Source organism: Emys orbicularis, chromosome 4 (genome assembly GCF_028017835.1).
Source record: "Emys orbicularis isolate rEmyOrb1 chromosome 4, rEmyOrb1.hap1, whole genome shotgun sequence".
NCBI lineage: Eukaryota > Metazoa > Chordata > Testudines > Emydidae > Emys > Emys orbicularis.
This window is the reverse complement of record NC_088686.1, coordinates 143,250,448-143,272,368: the sequence shown is the minus strand read 5'-3', so window position 1 is coordinate 143,272,368 and position 21,921 is coordinate 143,250,448. Positions and strand designations below refer to the sequence as shown.

Sequence of the window (21,921 nt, the reverse complement as noted above, 5' to 3'; positions counted from 1 at the left end):
GCTTAAATGGGAGCTGTCAGGTGCTGAAGCCCTGCCCCCAGAGGTCCCGCCCCCCTGCATTCCCAGACTAAGCCCGGCCCCTAGCCTGTGTGCCTCAGAGGAACAGGCACCAAGCTGAAACCTTGCTAAGTGGAGCAGGCAGTTTCCATACAGAGGTGACTAAAGCACCAGCTTGAGAAGTGCATACAAGCTTGTGTCCTGGGCTGCTACGGGAACCCATGCCCCATGCTGCTCTGCAGCTCCAGGGATTGCATACGGTACCCACTGTTGTCTGCACAGAACCTGGCCCAATCCAGGCCAACGCTGTTCTCTCCCTGCCCTACTCACCGAAGTCAGCCAGCTTTAGCTCCCCCCTTTCGTTGATGAGCAGGTTCTGCGGTTTGAGGTCTCGATGCAGGATCTTGCTCTTGTGGCAGTAGGACAGGCCGCGGAGCAGCTGGAAGAGGAAGATCTTGGGGAGGGGAGCAGAAGGGGTGAGAGCAGTGTTTGGCATGTTGTTCAGCACACAGTAGGGACAAGCAGAACCTGCAATGGGCTTGGGACCCTATAACGGGGAATAAAAATCACAGTGGACAGCTCTGGATTGATTTCAAACTATGTACAGGTGCCACCCAGGGATGGAGCAATGTGCAAAGCCAGAACTGCCGCGTCTCCAGCCTGGAGCACAAGAATACAGGCCATATTCACATGCACACTAAGGCCCCTTTACACCAGTGTGGCAGCATGCAGGGGCCTTAACGTGGCTGCAAATTACACGGACTTCTAAATTACATTCATGTCCACTTTAAGGCCCCTTTACACAGCCAGGGACTCTTTACACAGTCTGGCCTTCAGTGTGCCAATGCAAATCTGACCCTAAGAATACATTGACACTGCACGGCAGTGAGTCTCAGAACCTGGCTCGACAGACTCAGACAGGAGCTACAGTGCTAAAAATAGCCACGGAGCCGTTCTGGCTCAGTCTGGGGCTCAGCCTCTCCCCTCCTCAGGCTTCAGAGCCCAAGGTCCTGCCTGAGCCAGAACGGATACACGGCTGCTTTTAACGCTGTAGCAAGAGCCCCGTGAGCCCAAGTCTGCACACCCATAGAGATTTTTTTTTTTGCAGCATAGCATTAGATTCTCTCTCTCTCTTTTTACTCATTGGCAGAGCTTGCGAAGGCCGTACACTCCACTGGATGAAAAGCGTTTTGAGAGCTACTGATGAACAGCGCTATGTAAGAGCTGGGTATAATTATTATTATTGATGGTATTTCTGTGTTTGTCTGGAACTTCCCTCTGCCACATCTGATCAATTCCAAACGTGCAGGGAATGTTCTAGGCATCCAGGGGCAGAACCGTACCAATTTTAGGGAAAATCGGAAAACCAGAAGGGGGGAAATGTGGGACGCATAGTGCCCCGGCCATGTGTTTAGCGCAGACACAGCTTCAAGCACCTCTGCAATTGTCTACAGATTAAAGAACTGAATTGATGGCCCCTGCTATTGCTGTCCAGCATAACAATAGCCCTGCTCACCCTCCCAAAACAGTCTAATATGCTGACATCCTGAATAACTTCTCTCCCAGACAAAAATCAATGGTGGTGAGGAAGGGGGAATGGGAGGCCCACACCTTTCCTGGTGGGAGGAGGGAAACCGGGGGGCCTGATATGGTGGGGGATACACAGAGCCCTGAGCACAGGGGTGGGGAGGTGGGAATGTGAGGAAGGGGAGCAGACAGAGTCTATAACATGGATGGGGGGAAGAATGGGGAACTCTGGTATAGTGGAGGGGGACATGGGGGGCACACAGAACTCCCGGTGGGGGGGGAGATTGAGGAGTAGTTGCAGGGAGGCCCTGAAATAGAGGGGAATGGAGGGATGCAAGGAGTTCTTGGGGTGTGCAGTCAGCTCGGTCTCCAGAAGTTATGAAGTGTGCTCCTCTCCCCCCAGTGTAGCTGCACTCAGTTCTTAACAAAGTCAGTTTCCTCATTTGCCACGAGACTAACACCAAACACCCCACTATGCTAGGAGCTGGACAAGGGGTGGAGTCTCTGTCTCGGGAACTTTCTAAAAACTGTTGACAAGCTCCTGCAATAAGATGCAAGGAAGGAAATGAAATCACCCTCGGATGAATGGTAATACAGACAACTAGCTGAGGAAAGGGGGTGAACAGGGTTTGCAGATGACACCAATTTATTCAGGTTAGTCCAGGCCAGAGAAAATGGTGAGGAACTTCAGAGGCGTCTAACAATGCTAAGTGAATGGGCAGTGCGATGGCAGATTAATTCACTGTTGAGAAGTACACGATAATGCACACTGGATGGGATCATCTGAATAATCTGAGTGTGAATGTTTGAGCCCCCAACGACTGCAATGCACCTCGGGTCAGTTCCTTGGGTCTTCAACATGGCCACGATAGAGCATCCCCTGAGAGTTTGTAAACCCCTTCCGCAAGATAGTGGTCTCGTACCTTCACGTTGTGCACGTTCATCAGGTTCCCGCAGTTATCCAGATATTGCTTTAGGTCATTTTCCTGCAACGACAAGCACGTCCCGAAGGAATCTTCTAAGTGACCATGAATAACCGTGTGCCCAGCAAGTTACTGACAACACATGGCGATGGTCAAGCGGTTGGTGCACAAGCTGAGCATGGTGAGTGAGGTTTGACAAAGGCTGGGTGGCTAAATCCCACAGGCCTTTTTCACAGATTTACAGAAGTTATGGTCAGAAAGAACCATGACGATCATCCCAAACCCTCCCCGAAGTGGCTCGGGGGAATGGGTGGAGATGGAGGGCTAGGAAAACTCATTTCAAACACAAGTGAACAGGCTTGATGCAGCAATCTCTGGGTGAAATTCTATGGCCCATGTTACACAGGAGCTCAGAGCAGACAATTGTTATTAGAAGTGAATAAATATTTTGTTAATTAAAAAATATGGAGTGAAATCTCTGATTGCACATATTGAAGAGACCAGGCCTATCTATCAAATGTTAATATTGTGTGGGTGTTGTAATGATGCTAAGGCTGCAATATGGTAACTCCCTGGTACACAGAGCAATCTGATGTCTATATTCCTGCATAATGTCTCTTTAAACAAAAGCTCATTGTTGTAATGGTGATTGTTTTGTTTCTGATATTTACATGGCAAGGATTTATAAACCCGTCACTGCTTCCTAAATAAACAGATAGTAACGTAAAAAAAAAAACAGGGAAATATCTGATTAAATTACTGTGAAATGTTCCCTTTTTTGACCTATTACAAAGCGGGTCAGGGAATTCTCAAAGTGTGGAAATTTTCAGAATTTTGAAAAACACAAAATTTTTTTGTTCCCCATGATTCCCCCTGCCTTTTTTTTTTTTTTTTTTTGCAACCAGCACTTCTCATCACTCCATGAACCATTTCCGTGTCTGGAATGAGCCCCCATCCCTCCTGCAGCAGGGGAAAGTCTGGGTGTCCAGACTGCCCCAGCACAAGACCAAGCACCCAGGCAAGCAGCCCTTGGACTCACCAGGTACTCAAAGACAAGGGTGAGGGAGCGCTCAGTGTGGATGAAATCATGGAGGGTCACAATGTTTGCATGTTTCAGGTTCTTCAGCAGGGAAACTGCAAGGCAAGGAGAAGGCAGCGTTAGCCATGAGGGTCCATTGTCGGCATACTTTGTCATGAGGGGTGGAAACCTGCCCAGGCAGGGCTGGTTGGTCCCAATATCTGGTCCTCATAGACCGGGTCAGTGTTTTGCAGATGGAAGAGTCAGTCCTTCAGGACTGAGTGGGTTTGGATTGGCTGGCTGAGCTGCCCATCCAGCCCTAAGGCAAAGCTGATTCGCTACTAACTTTCTATTGCAGGCATCATCCCCCTTTTCACACAGTCAGGGGGGCTCCCCGGAAGCGGCCGGCATGTCCCAGCAGCTCCTGACCTAGGTGGAGGGGCCAGGGGGCTCTGCGCGCTGTCCCTGCTTGCAGATACCATCCCCACAGCTCCCACTGGCTGCAGTTCCCGGCCAATGGGAGCTGCCAAGGTGGAGCTCATGGCGGGGGCAGTGCGTGGAGCCCCCCTGGCATTCCCTCCCCCTAGGAGCTGCAGGGACACATGGAGTTGGGTAGGAAGCCTGCCAGCCCCGCCAACACTCCCTGCTCCAGCACCAGCAGAGGTCCTGGGCTGTGTGCCGCCGCCCGGCCCCCCCTCCCAGCACCAGCGGGGGTCCTGGGCTGCGCCACCGCCCAGACCCCCCCAGCACCAGCGGGGGTCCTAGGCCACCCCCCAGCACCCGCGACCCCCCTGCCCAAGATTTAGTCAGGGGTATATAGTACAAGTCATGGACAGGTCACAGGCCGTGAATTTTTGTTTACTGCTCGTGACCTGTCCATGACTTTTACTAAAAATACCTGTAGCCTTAACTATGGGCTCATTTGAATCATAGAAGTATAGGGTTAGAAGGGATCTTGAGAAGGCATCAAGTCCAGCCCCCTGTGCTGAGGCAGGGCCATCTGGTAAGTGGATATAAATTGCTACCATTTATAATCGTGAGTCCCAGAGCTGTGGTCCATCCCTGTGTGTGATGCCTTTTAGCACAAAAAGTATCTACTGCCCCTTACCCTCCCTTATAGCTGTGCAGGGTGCCCCTTCTTCATGCTCCAGACGGATCTCCTTCAGAGCGACCAGGTTCCCAGTTAGCTTGCTGCGCCCCTTGAAGACAGTGGCGTAGGTGCCCTGTGAGAAAGAGACAGAGAAATGCAGCTCATGAACTTACACTTGGATGGCATGGAGCAGGGCTGCTATGGGGAGCCGGGATCTGACACCCTGCATGTACCGCAAACCAATGTCCATGGGAGCATTTTATCACTGGATGGAAGGGATTGAAAAACAAGGGCAGGATAATTTTACAACCACTGGTGACACTGGTAACAATGCAGCTGTGTACACTGGCTAAATCCCTCTCCAGTGGTTGGTTCACGTAGAACGTAATAACTCACTAGTGCTACCATCTAATGGAGTTGCTCCTTTAACTCAAGTGGGAGAGACCCAGCTATCTTCCCTGCTGACGAAAGGTGGTTGGGATTGTTACATAAATCAAGATATTAATAGGAATCAATGTCATACACTTCAGTAACCCAGGGGATCAGGTGGCAATTTCCCCTCCTGTAAATACAGTATTACGTTGCACAATTTAATACCTTTTGTAAACCCAGCGTTTTGGGAGGGAAGTCTAAGTTTTGGGCTTAAACCTTGAAGGCCAGATTTTTCAAGACTGGAGCTCAAATGGCAAAGACAATCCTGCATTTAAAGTAGCCATCTAAGCACCCAGTTACTTTTGCCTGTAAAACCAAGGGCTTTGTGGGTGCATTTTAGGCACCATTCTTTGAAAATGGTCCTGTCAGGGTTTAGTCTGAGAGGGTGGGAATGATCTACTGGCACGAGAACAAGCCTGGGTAACATGAACATCTGAGTTCTACTCCAGCTCCTACACCGATTCCCTCCGTAGCCTTAGGCAAATCACTTAACGTCTCTGCCCCTGTAAAATGACAACAACACTTAGCTATCCCAGAAGGAAGCGGGGATTGTACAGAGTGTTTGTAAATTGCTTTGAAGATAAAAAGCCTGATCCAAAGCCCATGAAAGTCAACTTCAAGATTCCTGTCAGCTTCAATGGTCTTTCGATCAGGCCCAAAAGAACTCTGTAAGTGCTACGTTTGAGTACTTCTTGTTACTTATAACTAACGCTGGGCCAGGACCAAACCCCCAGGTCCAAACACGCCCATACGCTGAGGAAGTCTGGCTCCGGGTCTGTCCTTTGCAGCTTGGGCTCTGCTCTGAACTTCATCTACAACCTTGAGTTGATTTCACATTCTTCTTACCTCCCCCAGTTTTTCCAATTTCACATAGGTTTCCAGCTTCCCAAATCCGATGTCCGACTGCAAAGAAAAGGGAAGAACATCAGCAGGAAACATCCTTCCCTAGGAAAGATTAGCCCTGCGGCTGAAGGTCACGTCAAGGAGGCCGGGCAGTATGAGCTTTGGGGGGAGATAAATCAAGGCAGGTGTTCGCATGCAGCAGTTCTAGATACACAACGTCTATTGCTATCTGCAGGGGAGAGCAGCCAGCCAGCCAATCAATCACAGGGAAACCAAAACCGGTTGCTTAAAGGAAACAAATGATACCTGCTTTCTCCCTCCATGGAACTATGACGCAAGTTATTAACTTCATCACTGCGCTAAGTGTCTTCTTCTGCAATGTGACCGTGGCTTGAAATATTGCCTTCCACTGCTCCTATCTCTACGATTCCATTATCATTCTGTCCATCTGTCCCTCCTTCACCCATCATCCTGACGTTTGAGCAGTTAAGTCTGAATTTAAACATGAGCTTTTTTTTTTTAAATGCAACGATGCCCCTTTCATCAAAGACACCTACCCTGGTTCACATCAAGTAGGCAGCCCCTTCCTTGTGCTAAAAGTCAATTCCCACGTGTTGATCTTCAGTAGAATGCTGTTCCTTGATCCCAGGTGCTTTTCAAATCAACCAGGAAAGAGACATTTCCTGTTTGCAATGGTCACTCTTTCAAGTAACACTGAGAGAGACACTATCATAGACACAGCCCCGGCAAGGGTAGTCTTGCGGTTAAGGCCCTGGACGGAGACTCAGGAGATCTGGGTTGAGTTCCTACCACAGACTTTCTGTGTGACCGTCAGCAAGGCTGTTAACCTCTCTGTGCCTCAGTTTCCCAATGAGAAAATGACACGGCCTTTGTCTATTTAGATTTTAAACACTTTGGGGCAGGTCTGGTCTACACTATAATATTAAGTCGACCTAACTACATCGTTCAGGGCTGTGAAAAATTTAGCTCCCCGTGCGATGTGGTTAAGCCAATCTAAGCCCCAGCGTACATACTGCTAGGTCGACGAAAGAATCCCATGGATAGGTGTTCCTGTGACATAACTAATATGTCTCTCTCACACACCTGGTATGTGTTTACGTACAGGACAGTCACAAACACAACTCTTATCTCAGGGAAGTGCAGTGGCTTTCCATTTTTTGATATGTACCATAATAAGAACATAAGAACGGCCCTACTGGGGCCATCTAGCCCAGTATCCTGTCTTCCGACAGTGGCTAGTGCCAGGTGCCCCAGAGGGAATGAACAGAACAGGTAATCATCAAGTGATCCATCCCCTGTCGCTCGTTCCCAGCTTCTGGCAAACAGAGGCTAGGGACACCATTCCTGCCCATCCTGGCTAATAGCCATTGATGGACCTATCCTCCATGAATTTATCTTTTTTTAACTCTGTTACGGTCTTGGCCTTCACAACATCCTCTGGCAAGGAGTTCCACAGGTTGAATGTGTGTTGTGTGAAGAAATACTTCCTTTTATTTGTTTTAAACCTGCTGCCTATTAATTTCATTTGGTGACCCCCCTAGTTCTTGTGTTATGAGAAGAAGTAAACAACACTTCCTTATCTACTTTCTCTACACCAGTCATGATTTTATAGACCTCAATAATATCTCCCCTTAGTTGTCTCTTTTCCAAGCTGGAAAGTTCCAGTCTTATTAATCTCGCCTGATACGGAAGCCATTCCATACCCCTAATCATTTTTGTTGACCTTTTCTGAAACTTTTTCAATTCCAATATATCTTTTTTGAGATGGGGCGACCACATCTGTACACAGTATTCAAGATGTGGGCATATCATGGATTTATATAGCGGCAACATGATATTTTCTGTCCTATTCTCTATCCCTTTCTTAATGATTCCCAGCATTCTGTTCATCGATACAACACATGCCACCTCTCCATCAGTAGGTGGTGCTAGAGAGACAGCTGTCGCTTGACAGGGAGCTCTGGAACAGCGCAGTCACCGTCCATGGAGCAGAGAAATAGTTTGTCATATTCTCTCAGAATAAAGAACATCATGGTCGTCTGATTGGAGTTGAACAGGAAAATGGTGTGTGAATTTTAAACTGGTGGCAAGTCCTGGAGACTGTTTATCCACGGAGCAGGAATTCCATGGGCTACAGCAGGGACACAATCCCCCTTACAAGTGGGAACCTGGAGGAACCAACCTATACAGAACGCAGGTCAGTCTCTCTGGCCTCTCTGCCATCACTCCTCCCCCCTCCCCCCGCATTTTCCAATCAGCGCCTGTCCCACCCACTCATTTCACACAAGCCACCAAAACACAGAGGAGGGAAACTTACAGTCTAGCTGCTGACACGAGATGGATTTGAACTAGCGACTTGTGAGGTCAATAGTGTCAGTAGCACCACTCCCACTCCCTTGAACAATCCATCTCCCGCAGGAGCAACTACATCAGTCTATTTTGCACAGTTGATGGAGACAATAACGTAACTGTTGGAAGGTGAGGGAGGCTGGACATGATCTGAAAGCCTACGAACGGCATACCGCCACGTGGAGAGTTTTACAGAAACACGCATTATTCATTGACAGGATTATTAATATTTATGGCACACTCGCTTCACCTAGGTATATGTTATTCAATAGACACAAGAGACTGCACAGGTCGGCGTGCGCTGTCAATACATCAGCTTACACCATTCTTCCCACTTGGGGCTAGATGTCTGTCAAAGGCTTGCCAAGGCCTCGGACCCAGTGACTGGGCAACACAGAGTGTTTCTGGTGCCTGGGAAGCACGCTGGCATATTCATAAATAAGGTGCTGTGGTGTCGCCATTGTGCATGCTGATGCTGTGCTATACAGAAAGTGAAACTCTGAAATTAGTATGAAGACTAATTCATTATTTATCGGCGTTCGCATTTTAACTAGGAGCGGCGGCCGCCAGCAGGTGCTTCTTAAATGTCAAGTGGTTTTCAGTCCCCATCCTTTCAAAGAATCAAACCTTAGTGTGGGCACGTGGGAGTGTCCGAATGTGAGGGGCAGGTGTGGGGAGTTACACGGCTGGGTGCGGGGACATGTGCAGCAGGGGATTTGCACCCGTAGCAGTATGCACACAGACAGGTGGGGATTTGCACTGCACATGGACATGGGATTTGCACACATAGGTGTGAGCATGTGCATGGTGAGGATTTACGCAAGTGTAGGCACGAGTGTGTGATGGTTTACACTCGTAGTTGTGTGCAATAGCGATTTACTTGCATCAGTGTGTACATGTGGGCAGGCGGAGATGTGCATGTGTGGGAACGTGGGTGGATGGGCATTCACATGGGAATTTGCACACGTGAGTGCATGGGGATTTAAGCACACAGCTGTGAGCAGTGGCATATGTGCACAGTGTCGTGAGCCTGACACAATTCCCCCTAGACCCAGACCCCCTGAGCTGTGTGACTCACGAGGGAAGCCCGTCGAGACATCCTGCTGAAGGTCTTGGGGAACTCTGGATTGTCCATCTGCAGCTTCTGCAGGAACTCCGGGGGCAGACGGATGTCCATGGGCAGGGAGAGCCGCTTGCTGACATCCTGCAGACAGGGCCAGCACAGAGTTAGTGTCTAAAGCACCCGACATAGCTGAGAACCTTAAACAGGCATTCAGGGAGTAGTGCGTGACAGCCTACATACTGCCCATGCCCCCCACCCCACGTCCTAGACACTTGCCTCCCATCTATGAGAACCACAGGAGCTCCTCCTCCATGCACCTCCTCCTCACCCTGCCCAGTACTTGCCTCCATGGAGAAGCGGCGCTGGTTGTTCCTTCGGTAGCGCACAGTTGTCGGGGACTGGCCTTCCACCTCCGAGGGGGAAATGGAGGTTGGCTCTGCCTGGAAACCCCTGCCCAGGTGGCCCAGCTGCAGGTGCCCTTGTGCCAGGTCTGATGAGAGAGGAAGCAGAGACTGAGTGGATAGACTGGCCACTATTAATCAATGCATGGGACAATCACATACCACGGTTGAGTCTGAGTACAGGATGGGGAGTAAGGGGGCTCCTTGACACTGATCCCTGCCCTAACACCGACCCAATCTGTGGCCTTCGGCAAGTCCCTTCACCTCTCTGCAGCTCAGGTTTCCCTTCCGAAACACTGGGCCAACGCTGCTACGCCCCCGGGGGAGCTTGCAGGAGCTAATGTGTGTTTGCAAAGTGAAAATCAGTGCTAAGGATTTCTACTACCTATAGCACCTCTGCTGTTATGACTGAGGTGGTGCGGAGGGGCCCCAGTCAGGGAGCAGGGCTCCACTGTGCTAGGCACTGTATACACATGGATTGAAAAGACTGCTCCCTGCTTGCAGTCTCACGGGCAGGCTGTGATATCCTTTCAGTACTAATTGCTAGTGCTTTACTCCCATTGTACAGATGAGGAGAACTGAGGCCCTGGGAGATGAAGTGACTTGCCCGAGGTCCTGCAGCAGCAGGCCACAGGCAGAGCTGGGAATAGAACTGTGGTCTCCTGAGTCCCAGTCCAGTGCTTTATGTGGTAGGCAACACTACTTAGCACCCTACATGGAGCACCACCTGCTTCAATGAGGCCTACTCTTCACCACGAGCAAGGCGCTCTCTCTCCGGCACTGAGTAGCTTCAGCTCATGTCACAAACAGTATTGCCATCATTATTCACTCCCAGGGACCTGAACGATTCTGAGCAAAGGGTCTATGGGATTAAAGGGGGGCAGACAGAGTGCCCTTTACTGCACCCTAAAACCAGCAGACTCCAGAGGAAGGTACAAGCTCCCCTGCCCCAGCCTGTTACATCTGAGCAGATTACGTAGTCCTGGGAAATGGTCCTAAAACGCAACAGCTCTTTTGAAGGCCGAAGAGATTCAGAATAATAACTCTTCTCTTGGTATTACAAGTCTGAAGCATCATCAAGTCTCAGGCGCCATGAAAGGAGCAGGAAATCAGAACAAAATAAGCCACAAAGCTCCCTCAGGACTCCAGTTTTAGGCTTGCACTTAATTCCTCCTCGGCCTGTAATTAACGTCTGGTTGCTAGGAAGCTCTGGAGCGCAAGGACCCGGACCCTGGCTCAGTAAAACGTTTAACGAGTTCAACACAGGTCACCCAAATCCCTGTGAGATGGATTCTCCAAATTCGCAGGGGCATTATTTCCAAGCGAGCCATTCAAAACAAGGCCTCTGCTAATTAGATGTTTCTGAATGAAGTTTGGCTATTTAAAGAGGAGTCAAACCCTCCTGTGAGGATTAGTGGAAGAAATTTGACTCCCTTACAAAAGACTTTCAGCAGACACATGACAATGTCTTCGGGCCCCTCCATGGTGACTGCATGGATACAACACAAGGCGACTGCCTTTGGCACAGACAGCCTTTCACACAAGCCAGTCAGAGATACAGAACTCAGTCGCCGAGGAAACTAAGAGAGGGAGAAGAGAGGGCAAGAAAGGTCTGCACATTAGGTGACAGAGAGTTGATGGGACAGATACCAGGGGTTCTATTCCCTGCTCTGCCCTTGACCTGCTGTGTGACCAGTTCCCTCTCTGGCCCTCTGCATCCCCTCTAGGCTTTGTCTATTTGGAGTTTACTCTCTTTAGGGCAGCGGCTGTCTCTCACTACGTGCATGTACAGCTCCTAGCACAACGGGTCCCTGACCTCAGTTCGGGTCCCTAGGTGCTACTGTCATACAATTAACAATAGTAACTTCTCACCAGCGTGAGTAATGGGTGCACAAGCCAGCCCCAGCCACAGGGACTGTCACATTTAGCAAGAAAGAGCTGCAAGTGAGCTTGGCATTTTAACAGATCAAGAGGAACGAAGAGGCCAGAAATGGGGGAACTGCTGTTCAGGCTTTAATGCCTGCTTCACAGACACGGCTTCCTTTTTGACCCAGTTCTTGAACTCCTCCAGCAGCAGTGCAGCCCAGCCCAGGCTCTCTAGCAATTTAAGGATCCATTTCTTTCAGCCCAGGAAAATATTACAGCCACAGCCTGTGAAATACACCCATGCCCCTCCTGGCTGGTAAAAGCTAGTGAAGAACAACTGTGCCCACTACTAATGCAAACAGTCAGCGTCTCCTTCAGAGAGACAAACCTCCCAAACCTCTAGAAAAATGCCATAGTTGGCCCAATCCTCTAGAAGCCATCACACGACCCCGAAGTTCTCTCCAACTACCGTCCCGTCGCCCACCTCCGATTCCTAGGCAAAATAACTGAGCAAGTAGTAATCATCAAACTCCAACAGCATGCAACGTCAGCCACGAACCTAGATGTCTCCCCGTCAGGGCCAGGGCACAGCAGAGACAGTTCTGGTGGCACTAGAAGACAACCTTCTTGTGGTCATAGACGATGGAGGTACGATCCCCATGCTCGCAATGCTGGACCTCTCCGCTACCTTTCACACAGTGGAACACAACATACTGCTAACCTGTCTATGTGACATGGCAGGAACAGTGGCGCCAACTGTTCTTCGGCAGCATAACTCAGAGAGTGGTGACAGGTGACTGCTGCCACCAGGGACTTCACTACTGCTACTGATTTTACCTGGCAGGCGCCCAGATACTACAGGGATGGGCAGCAGCATAAAACCAATTAAACAGATCCATCGATCAACCTCCTTGACAACATTTCCCTGGGCCCAGACGTGCTGCCTTGGCCACTGTTACAGCCTTTATGGACGGGGCTTAGTTACATCACTCTGGAATAGGCTCAAGGGTTGGTTTCAACAACAGTTGTAATAAATAAATAAATAAATAAATAAATAAAAATGACCGCGTCCCAAGCTCACCCTGCTTTCTTGGGGTTTCCTTTATTCTTAAGAACAAAGCACATCCCTCAGCCTAAGCTTCCTCCTGAGTTTTGCCCTTCCTTTGTTTTTTTTCCCTGCAGGGCCTCTGTCCCTTCCCTAGTTCTCTCTGCTTTATGAGAGAGACACTCCAAGATTTTTGTATTCCTCAGTTGAAGCTAGTAGGACCCACCGGGTCTGGCTGCTAGTGTGAATCAGCAGAAGAGCTCTGCGTTTCTGTGCAGGGATCTACTGCCCTCTGACAGTTATCCTTAAGAGCCATTTGTGAATTTCACACCAGGGTTCAGATTCCAAACACCCTCATGTTGAGATCTGGGGTTTCGGCCTGGGCTCACCATTAATACGGATTATTATTACACTGCAATTTACCCTCCACACAGGATAAACTGTTGATGCTACAAACACCAGGGTCAGTGCTGTGGGGGAGGGATGAAGGGACATGCCCCTTAAGAGCACAGAGCACCACCGCATTAGGAAAATGCCATACATCAAGAACAGGCACTGGCAAGCTGCTCCCTTCCCTGGGAGCTCCACTGGTTGTTTGCAGCATGAGTCAGGGAGACATTTCATGAACTGCCATGGTGTATCAGCCACAAGATCCCTCCCCTGTCAGCCCGGGGAACTAGGAGTGTCCGGAAAGTGTCCTGCCATACAAAGATGCCTTAACTCCCCTTAATATCTTCTTGCTGCTGCCACTGCTACTGGGGGTCGCATGTCACCACAGAGGCCCTCTAGCATGGTGCCAAGTGGAACTGAATCACAAATGTTTCTGCAGGGGCCAGGGTTCCACTGAACGGCTCCCTGTGTCTCCACAGGCTGAAGGCAGCTAGCTGCTCCAGGCTGAGAGCCCTTTGCAGGGAGAGTGTCTTGTCAACAGAGGTCGTTGGAAAGCATTTGCCTGGCAAGCATTTTGTAATGCAGATGGAACAGGTCCACAACCACTATGCTACTGCAGCGTAAGGAGAGGTAACACTCAAAGTAACAGTGTCCACTCATACATAATAACTCAGCAAGAGAAGGCTAAATGTCAGCAGGGGAGTTTCTGACCAAAATACACTCGGCTCAGTCGCCCAGGGCACGTCCCTCAGCCATCCTCCTGCTGAGACACCACTTCCATTAGCCGAGAGCTGCACAGAAACAGCCCTCTGCTATTGCTAACGTGGATTTCACTGCATTGACTTCAATCTACTTGGACAGCTGTGGATGAGCTCACTGCTGGGTATCAGCAAGAGAGTTACATTCGCAGGGCACTGATCAGAGCGGGGGACAGTCAAGGCTGGCTTCACTAGCCCATCTCCTGGATGAGATGCAGCAGATGAACGACCCGAAGAGAGGATGGCTAGGGGAAAATGTGGTTCCCTGACATTGCCACTGGTGTAATAAGGATGCCCAAAGGTTCAAGGGATGCTTGGCTCTTGTTTGGCCTCTATCTATGTGAAGGATTCCTGATCAGAACCCACCATGAGGTGTGGAAGCACCTGAAGCGGTGCTGGTTTGCATAAGTATACTCAGGGGGATGAAGGTACTAAGAGACCCTTCCTCCCAAGCCCACCCAGAGGGACTTGGTTTCCATCCCACACCCGAGTCCTTGCAAGTGAGGGGGCCTGTCCCAGAAGGAAGCAGCCAGATCATTGTTGCATTCAGAATGTAGGGCCAGGATGCTGCCTTAACCCAGCTGTGTTGTAGGATCTGCACGAATGCATGCCTGGGTAGCGGGCACCTGGCCACAGAGACACCACAGGTCATCAGCCGGGCTCGGGCCTGGGCTCTGACCACCTGGGCCCTACTGTTTCAGCTAAAAGAGAACTCCTGCTTCGGTCAGCAAGCGGCAGATCACATTTGTCAGGGTCTGTCTATACTGCAGTAAAACACCCGTGGCTGGCCTGTGTCAGCTGATGCAGGCTCATGGGGCTTGGGCTGCGGGGCCATAAAACTGCAGCGTAGACGTTTGGGCTCGGGTTTAAGCCCAGAGCTCAGGCTCCAGCCCAACCATCTACACTGCAGTGCATGAGTCAGTTGACATAGGCCAGCCCTGGGTGCTTTACTGCAGTGTAGACATACATTTAGAGTCCCTGGGGCAGCCACCAGGGCAGGGATATTGAACAGGTCGGACCTGACCCGTGCAATGTATTTATGTGGCCTGCGTGACATATTCAGGTCAGGGTAAGTTTCTATCCCCCATGGTTGAGAAAAAAACAGTCCAAATGAGAAGCAAGTGTAACGTGACACACTGAGGTCTGCCTGAGTCTGCAGACACCTGATACAATAGCTCTCTGGCGCATGAGCCGCCCAGCTCCCCATTGATTTCACTAGAGCGGCAACTCTAAAGCTCACTACAATGTCAACAGGAACTATTCCCCGGCTGGTCATTCAGCAGAAGGAATGAGAAAGCAGGTGGGAGGGTGGGAAACTCCTGGAGAGGTGTGAATTGCAGCAGGGAAGAATATGGAAAAGGGAGAGCAGAGAAGACTCATAGAGACAGGGGAAGAGGGAGAGAAAGAGAAAAGAGGATGGGGAAGGAAGAGAGCAGATTGCAGGAGCATTGGCCTAAAAGGGAGCAGATTTTCTCATGGGGAGGGGCTGCATGTGACAGCAAAGGACAGCATCCTTTAAAATGCAGTTACTTCATAAAGGCTGCATTCCCCCCTTGCTCTCTGTGCAAACCTCCCACTGACATCAGCGAGGGATCTGCCATGGATTGAGCCGAGTGTGAAGTCGGCTCTGAATCTCAGCCCGCAGACCCCGCAATGAAGGATGGAATCTGGCCCTCTCCAAATGCCCCTGTGCTAGACAAAGCGGGTCACATGCACGCAGCCACTCCCTAGCACCTCCACCCTGAGGTGCATGCGCAGCGTGGGAGCGAATTGCAGGCAGAGGGAAAGGGGACGCTCCAGCAGGGGGCAGCGTTTGCCTGCTGGGCATTTGCGTGCTCGCCGCCCTGCCTGGGTGTTGGTTGGAGATGATGTCAGGCTCTGGGTGAGCAAACGCCATGGCCTGTTTGATTCCGCTCTGCTTTTCATGTGGATTACAGCAGGCCCCGACATCCGGAGAATAATGAGGCTGCCTAGGATATCAAAGCAAGTTAAAGCGAGGCGGCAGACACTGCAGCTGCCTTAGACGAGTCTCTCTCTCTCTCTCTTTTTATAAATACATTTAAACACTGCCTCTGCCAAAACAAGCTTTGATCTCCCAGGGAAAGGGGCCAAAACCCTCTACTGCTTGCTTGAGTTACAACTTTTAATTACCTCGCTAAGTGTGAACTCTCCTCTTAAAACTCCATTAAACTTGCAAGGCTGAGCCCCACTCAGAGCTTGGATCATTCGGCCTCTTTCCACCCTCGATACCTTGTTCCTTGGGAGGCAAGGCAAAGCAAAGGCCTGGTTTGCCTCTGATGAATGCCACTGCAAAACAGGAGTGACTCTGGATTTGCAACCAGAATGACGAGGCTCTCGGCCATGCGGGTAGCTGCGCTGCGCTAACCATGATTGTGACTTACACCAGTGAGGCGTGATTTGTGCCCAGTAAAAACCCGGGCCTGATTCCGTCCTGCTTTATACCTTGTGTTTCCATTTACAATGCAATGTGGGGTAAAGCCTGCTCGCCTGTTACACTCACTTTGCACTGAGGTACCTGACTACATCAGGTGCAGGACAATGGGGAATCAGGCCCCCCAGTGCAGGTGGGGCCAGGGACTGAAATCCAGCCCAGGTTCTGCAGGAGCTATCTGGATTCATTTCCCATCATATACCCCTGCCCCAGGGAAGAGAAGGCTGTCCAGCAGGGTAATCTCCCTACATGCCAGCCAGCACCCAAGAAGAGAAGAGGGGGCAAGAGGTTTTCACAACACCATGTTGTGATGTTGCATCAGACTGGGGGAAAAATAAGTGGTGATACTCTTTCGGCTCCTCCCAGAACCCAACTTCTGCACACCAGGAACGAAATGCGACTCACAGCAGACTGCACTGAACTCTCAGTACGATCATCCCACTCTTTCCTTGCACAAAATGAAATAGTTACCAAGGCTGGCAGCCACCATTAGGCTTCAGAATTAACATCCCATTGAGGTGAACAGGACTAGTTCAAACCACTGTTGAGAATAGCCTACTTTAATTGAATTGTCTCGTTAGCACTGACCCCCCACTTGGCAAGGCAACTCCCATCTTTTCATGTACTGTGTATATATATACCTGCTACAGTATTTTCCATTCCATGCATCTGATGAAGTGGGTTTTAGCCCACGAACGCTTATGCCCAAATAAATGTGTTAGTCTCTAAGGTGCCACAAGGACTCCTCGTTGTTTTTTCTCCAAGCTATTGTTTCAGGCTATCTGCAGACCCACTCAGACATCACCTTAGGGTGACCAGATGTCCCGATTTTATAGGGACATTCCTGATATTTGGGGCTTTGTTTTATATGGCCTCCTATTACCCCCCACACCTTGACCTGATTTTTCACACTTGCTATCTGGTCATCCTACATCACCTTCTCAGCCTACCCTCCATCCACCATTTGAAGATTATCTTCAGAACCATAAGGGCTACAGACTATGTTTTTTTAATTGACGGCTTAGATTCTGGAGCACAAGTTGGCAGTGACCAGGACCAGGAACTGACTCACCAATCCAACTCCTGCTTATATCAATATGAGAGGGCACTGCAATATGACGATGCAATGAATGGACGCTGGTGGCTTTGTACATCACTGTGACTTCCCTGGATGGCGAAGCAGCTCTCCAGACATTAAATTCTGGCATCCACCGATGCACAGCTGCCTAAATATCATGGTACACTAGAAGTACATAGCTCGGCCGTGAAACATTTGCTAGCCATCAGGGTTGAAGGGTGAACAGATCCTCATTCCAGCTTTCCTCCTATGTGACTGCAATTGAGAGGTATTTGCAGAGTGGCAGGGAGTGTCTCCGGGGAGTGGAGGCAAATGGTGGCAGTCACCATTTAAATGAAATTTTCCAGCTCTTACCCATCCTGCTGCCAGCACAGACACAGCAGGGCTGGGCAAGGAAGCACAGGCAGAGGCTGCAAACTGGGAAGTTTGATCCTGAAACAAAGCACGTCAAACAAAATCCCACTGGGGGATTCACTCCCAAGGGTAAGTAGCTGGAGAGGGAGAGAGCTCACGTAGCCAGAGCATGGGTGTTTTTAACCTCCATAGGGCCAGGTTTCCCAAAGAGCTCAGGGCCAGACTTCCCAGTACTTAGCACCCACAGTGGGGGCCGGATTTTCCAAACAATTGGGCGCTCATCTAGGCCCCTAAATCCAGGGCAGATTCCCAAGTACTCAACACCCCCACCACTTTCCTTATGATGCTGGATTTTCACTAGAGCTCAGCATCTAACTCGCAGCCAATGTGCTGAGTCCTTTTGAAAATCAGGCCCAAGTCACCTAACCTTGCTCAGGGCTGGTCCAGACAATAGGGAGGCAAAGCTGTTAGCAGCCTGTCTACACTAGTGCTCCCACTGCTGCAGCAGTGGGGGATCCACTGTAAGCCCTAGTCCCCTGCGGGCTGCAATACGTGGGTCGCTCTTCGGTTGTTGAGTTAGTGGGCAGGTGCCAGGTGGTGGTCTGCTATAAAGGAGGTCAGAGCAGATGATCTTGTGGTCTCTTCTGGCTTTAAACTCTCTGGATATGTCTACACTGCAATACAAGACCTGGGGCGCCGAGTCTCAGAGCTTGGGTCAATTGATAAGTGATACGGCTCATAATAAAGGAAAACGCCAGTGTCGAGATGGTAACATCCCCCCTTTAGGCTGCAGCATTCCTTGGTTAAGGGACAGGTTATTGGCCCCCCGCCAGCCCTACAGAATTTGCCATTCTACCTCTGCCTCTGAGTCTAATCAGTTCCAATAACCTGCTGTCAGCAGCGGCCGAGGCTGGGGAAAATAATTAAATAATTCCCCCGGCCAGCTCCGCAGTGCGATGAAAGGAAAATGATTTCCTGATCCCTACAATGATTAGCTCTCTCCATGGCGCATGAAATTTGATTCCCTGCACGTGTTATCCTTGGACACATGTTCACCTGAGGAGATGCCAACACGCCCTGTTTTCAAGCCCGCCACGCAGAACGGGCAGAGAGAGCCCAGGAGACTCGTTCAGAAACGTGAGCAGCAGGAATATTTAAACTGCACCATACGCGACAGTATCGAAAGGACACATCCGGTAATGGTTGGGCCTGGCCCGCACAGGGGGAAGCTTGGAGGAGTGGCTGAAGCACAAGACCCAACATCAGGATTTCGGGGTTCTGGTCCCAGCTCTGCCACTGACTGGCTGTGTGACCGTAGGCAAGTCCCTGCTCCATCCTGTGCTGCAATTTCTCCATCTGTAGAATCGGGGTAATGAGAACGACCTCACAGAAGGCTTAGCGCATCCAGGGTTGTAAAACAGGGTCAGACCGAGGCATTTGCCAATGGTGCAGCCCACGAGCTTCCCAGTCTCCCCCTAGAGAGATGAACCCGGCTCGATTCCCTTCCAGAAAAAAGCAAACCAATCCCTTTCCTGCTGAACCCCAACCTGCAGTAACCATGGCCCCCTCCCTGATCCAAAGACCGTTGAAATCTGTAGGAAGATGCCCTCTGCCATCAGTGGGCTGTGGATCAAGCCCACACAGTGCTAGACAGGTTGGTGCATCTGTACGCGGCATTCCCCTGCTGAGCCTGCCCCTGCCAATGCCGGATGGCGCAATGCTGCGGGCAGGGAGCTCCCAGCAGCAAGGGGTTTATTAAATGCCATCCGCGGAGGGCTGAAGAGACACGTTGGACAAATGCGGCTGTCAGGCCTCTTAATAAATAACATCCGCAGCTTTCAGGGGAAGGAGATTAAGGGCAGCGCAGAGGTGACTTCACAGGCTTGTTTACAATCTGTGAGAAACTTAATCAAGAGATCTCGGGCCAGAAGGAGCGGGCTGTATGGGAGCGAGGGAATGAAGCCGATGGAATGACGCAGAACTGGGGACAGTGGAGATGGGCACCATGTCTGGGCTGTACCGCATGGGAAGGGCACAGGCTGCAGGGTGAGGAATTTACTATGTACTATGGGGAGCAAACTGTAGCCAGGTTCTTCTGCCTCCAACAGGGGGAAGGAAATACAGACATGGCCTGGTACTGGGGGCTTCTGTTTCTTAGAAGGGCAGAAACACATCCCTGGGCCTGGTACTACGTTCTCCTGCCACACAGGGGGTAGACATACACCCCTGGGCCTGGTACTAGGTTCTCCTGCCACACAGGGGGTAGACACACACCCCTGGGTCTGGTTCAGGGATCCCCAAGAAAGTGACAAACTCATGGCCGATAAAAGGGAGACAATTGAGTACTCAGCTCTGCCCTCACTCCTGTTCCATCCGGGTCACCCGGGGAGAGGTACTGACCAGCAGAGGTGGGCAGAACAAGTGGGCTGCTGCAGACCTTGGTTTGAAAAGTGAAGGGGAGGAGGCCAGGCACAAGCAGGGCTGAGGACTCATTAAAGTGAGAGAACGGGGAAGACGCCTTGTTATATGACAGAGCCTGGGTTTGGTGCGCGCCGATAACGAGCCAAGGGCCAGAGAGCCCAGGGCTGATGTCCCCTGAGAAAGGCACAGCCAGCTGCTGCTGTCAGCACCCAGCACTTCATTAGTCTCGCACCGTTTCATCCCGGTAGCTTCCATGCCTGTAATTAAAGGCTCGTTTCTAATTATAGCCCTGTCAGCTTGCCAGGGTGGGGGGAGCAGACAGGCACCGTGGCTGCTTGCTAAGGGGGGTGCAGTGCCGGCAGTTTGACGTAATCAGTTAGCCGCGGCGGGCACTGCAGAGGGGCAGGGAGCTGGGACAAGGAGGAAAGAAAGCCATCTCTAGGACGGGCTGCTGGGTCTCTTCTACACTCAGCTTAGAGAGAAGATAGCTGGATGGAGGAGCCAGGTGATTACATTAGGGTCTCAGCCTTGATTTTTTGTTTTGTTTTAAAATATGTTTCTAGCTGTTGTGGTTGCAGAGAGAGGCGTAAATGTGACCGGAGTGAAATGCGGGAGCAGTGTGTGGCTGAGTTTGCAGAGAGCTTGAGACAATTGCTGTGGGGGGAGAACTGCCCTGCATGTGAACAAGGCCCGAGCCTGCCAGAGAGCCAATCGCTACTATTTCTGGCGGGGAGAAGGGGGCCCCATGCTTTAATGAAGCGCAAGCCTTAAGCAGAATAGCTGCTTGCTCCCCCACTTTTTGCTCTGGTCTTTAATGTGTAATGATATGTAAAAATAACAATGCTTTGTCCTTTTACAGCACTTACTACCCACAGCGCTCCCCATAGAGGAATGAATGTTGGGGAGGTATTACCCCTGTTTCACAGATGGGGAAACTGAGGCATAGAGTGACTAGGGACTCGCCCAAGGTTGCACACACTATTTGTGCTGCTTTTCTGGGCCCATTTGAGACAGTTAAAGGTCAAGTGGAAAGAAATCCTGACCCTGCACCAACTGTCTGTGCCTGGAGGGGATTCTGGCCAAGCCTGGACCGGTTTCCCCGGCTGGCAGAATGAACCTGCCGGCCTCTCACCTTCATTCTTCCTGTTGTTGAGCTGGTTGAACTGCTCCGTGAACTCGGCCAGCGACTCCTCGATGGTCTCCGTCCGGGGAACGGAGAGGGAAAACCGCCGCTTGAAGTTTTTCATCTTGTTCATTTTATCCTGTGCTGCAGCAGGACGGCAGGGCCCTGGAAGGGGAAAGCAAGGAGAGTAGGCTGAAGGGCTTGGATTGCATGCAGGACCACCCGCTTGGGGCTGGAGCCAGACGCACAGGGCCTGATTTGCAGAGGTGTCGGGCACCTGCAGCACTGACTGACTGGACTTAAGAGTGCTTGGTGAAAATCAGGCCCGAGATACAGTCTGTGCTCCTGATGAGTTTACCAATAAGAGGCCCAATCCAGGGCCCACTGAAATCACTAGGAGCCTTTCTACTGAACTCAGCAGGCCTTGGGTCAGACCCAAACCACTGATCCTATCAATGGATCCTCGCGGACGAACCCATGTGCCCATGCACAGCCTGACTGACTTCAGTGGGACTTGGCCTGGCTGCAGGGGTCTGTCCGGACAGCTCAGATTGCAGGATCGGGGCCTAAGCGTGAATCCTCAATGCTAAGCCAAAGGAATGATTGTCTCTGCCTCCCTTCTCTCCGCTGCCTCACAGCAGTGAAGAGCAGATGCCTAAAATACTGACCCCCTCTTGTGCTCAGCATCGTCAGCTCTGCTGAGATGCGCTGCAAAGCCGCTAGTGACTGAGCAGGGTAATTAAGATGGATTACGGCACCTGTCTAATAAT

The 21,921-nt window shown here is 50.8% G+C and overlaps 1 protein-coding gene across 3 annotated transcripts in view; it reads right to left on the bottom strand.

Moving 5' to 3' along the window:
• CDK18 (cyclin dependent kinase 18) overlaps positions 1–21,284 on the bottom strand; it is a 31,673-nt gene extending 10,389 nt beyond the window's left edge. Inside the window, exons 1-8 of one of the 3 annotated variants that reach the window (XM_065402724.1) lie at positions 21,120–21,284; positions 9,608–9,661; positions 9,279–9,404; positions 5,834–5,890; positions 4,574–4,688; positions 3,487–3,581; positions 2,448–2,510; positions 328–451 (exon numbers count right to left, since the gene is read on the bottom strand). In XM_065402724.1, the coding sequence (XP_065258796.1) occupies positions 328–451; positions 2,448–2,510; positions 3,487–3,581; positions 4,574–4,688; positions 5,834–5,890; positions 9,279–9,404; positions 9,608–9,661; positions 21,120–21,284 (799 nt within the window). Of the gene's footprint in view, positions 1–327; positions 452–2,447; positions 2,511–3,486; positions 3,582–4,573; positions 4,689–5,833; positions 5,891–9,278; positions 9,405–9,607; positions 9,754–21,119 lie in introns of all 3 variants that reach the window. The other 2 variants (XM_065402722.1, XM_065402723.1) reach the window with 2 other exon arrangements.
• Between the last annotated feature and the right edge of the window lie 637 nt (positions 21,285–21,921).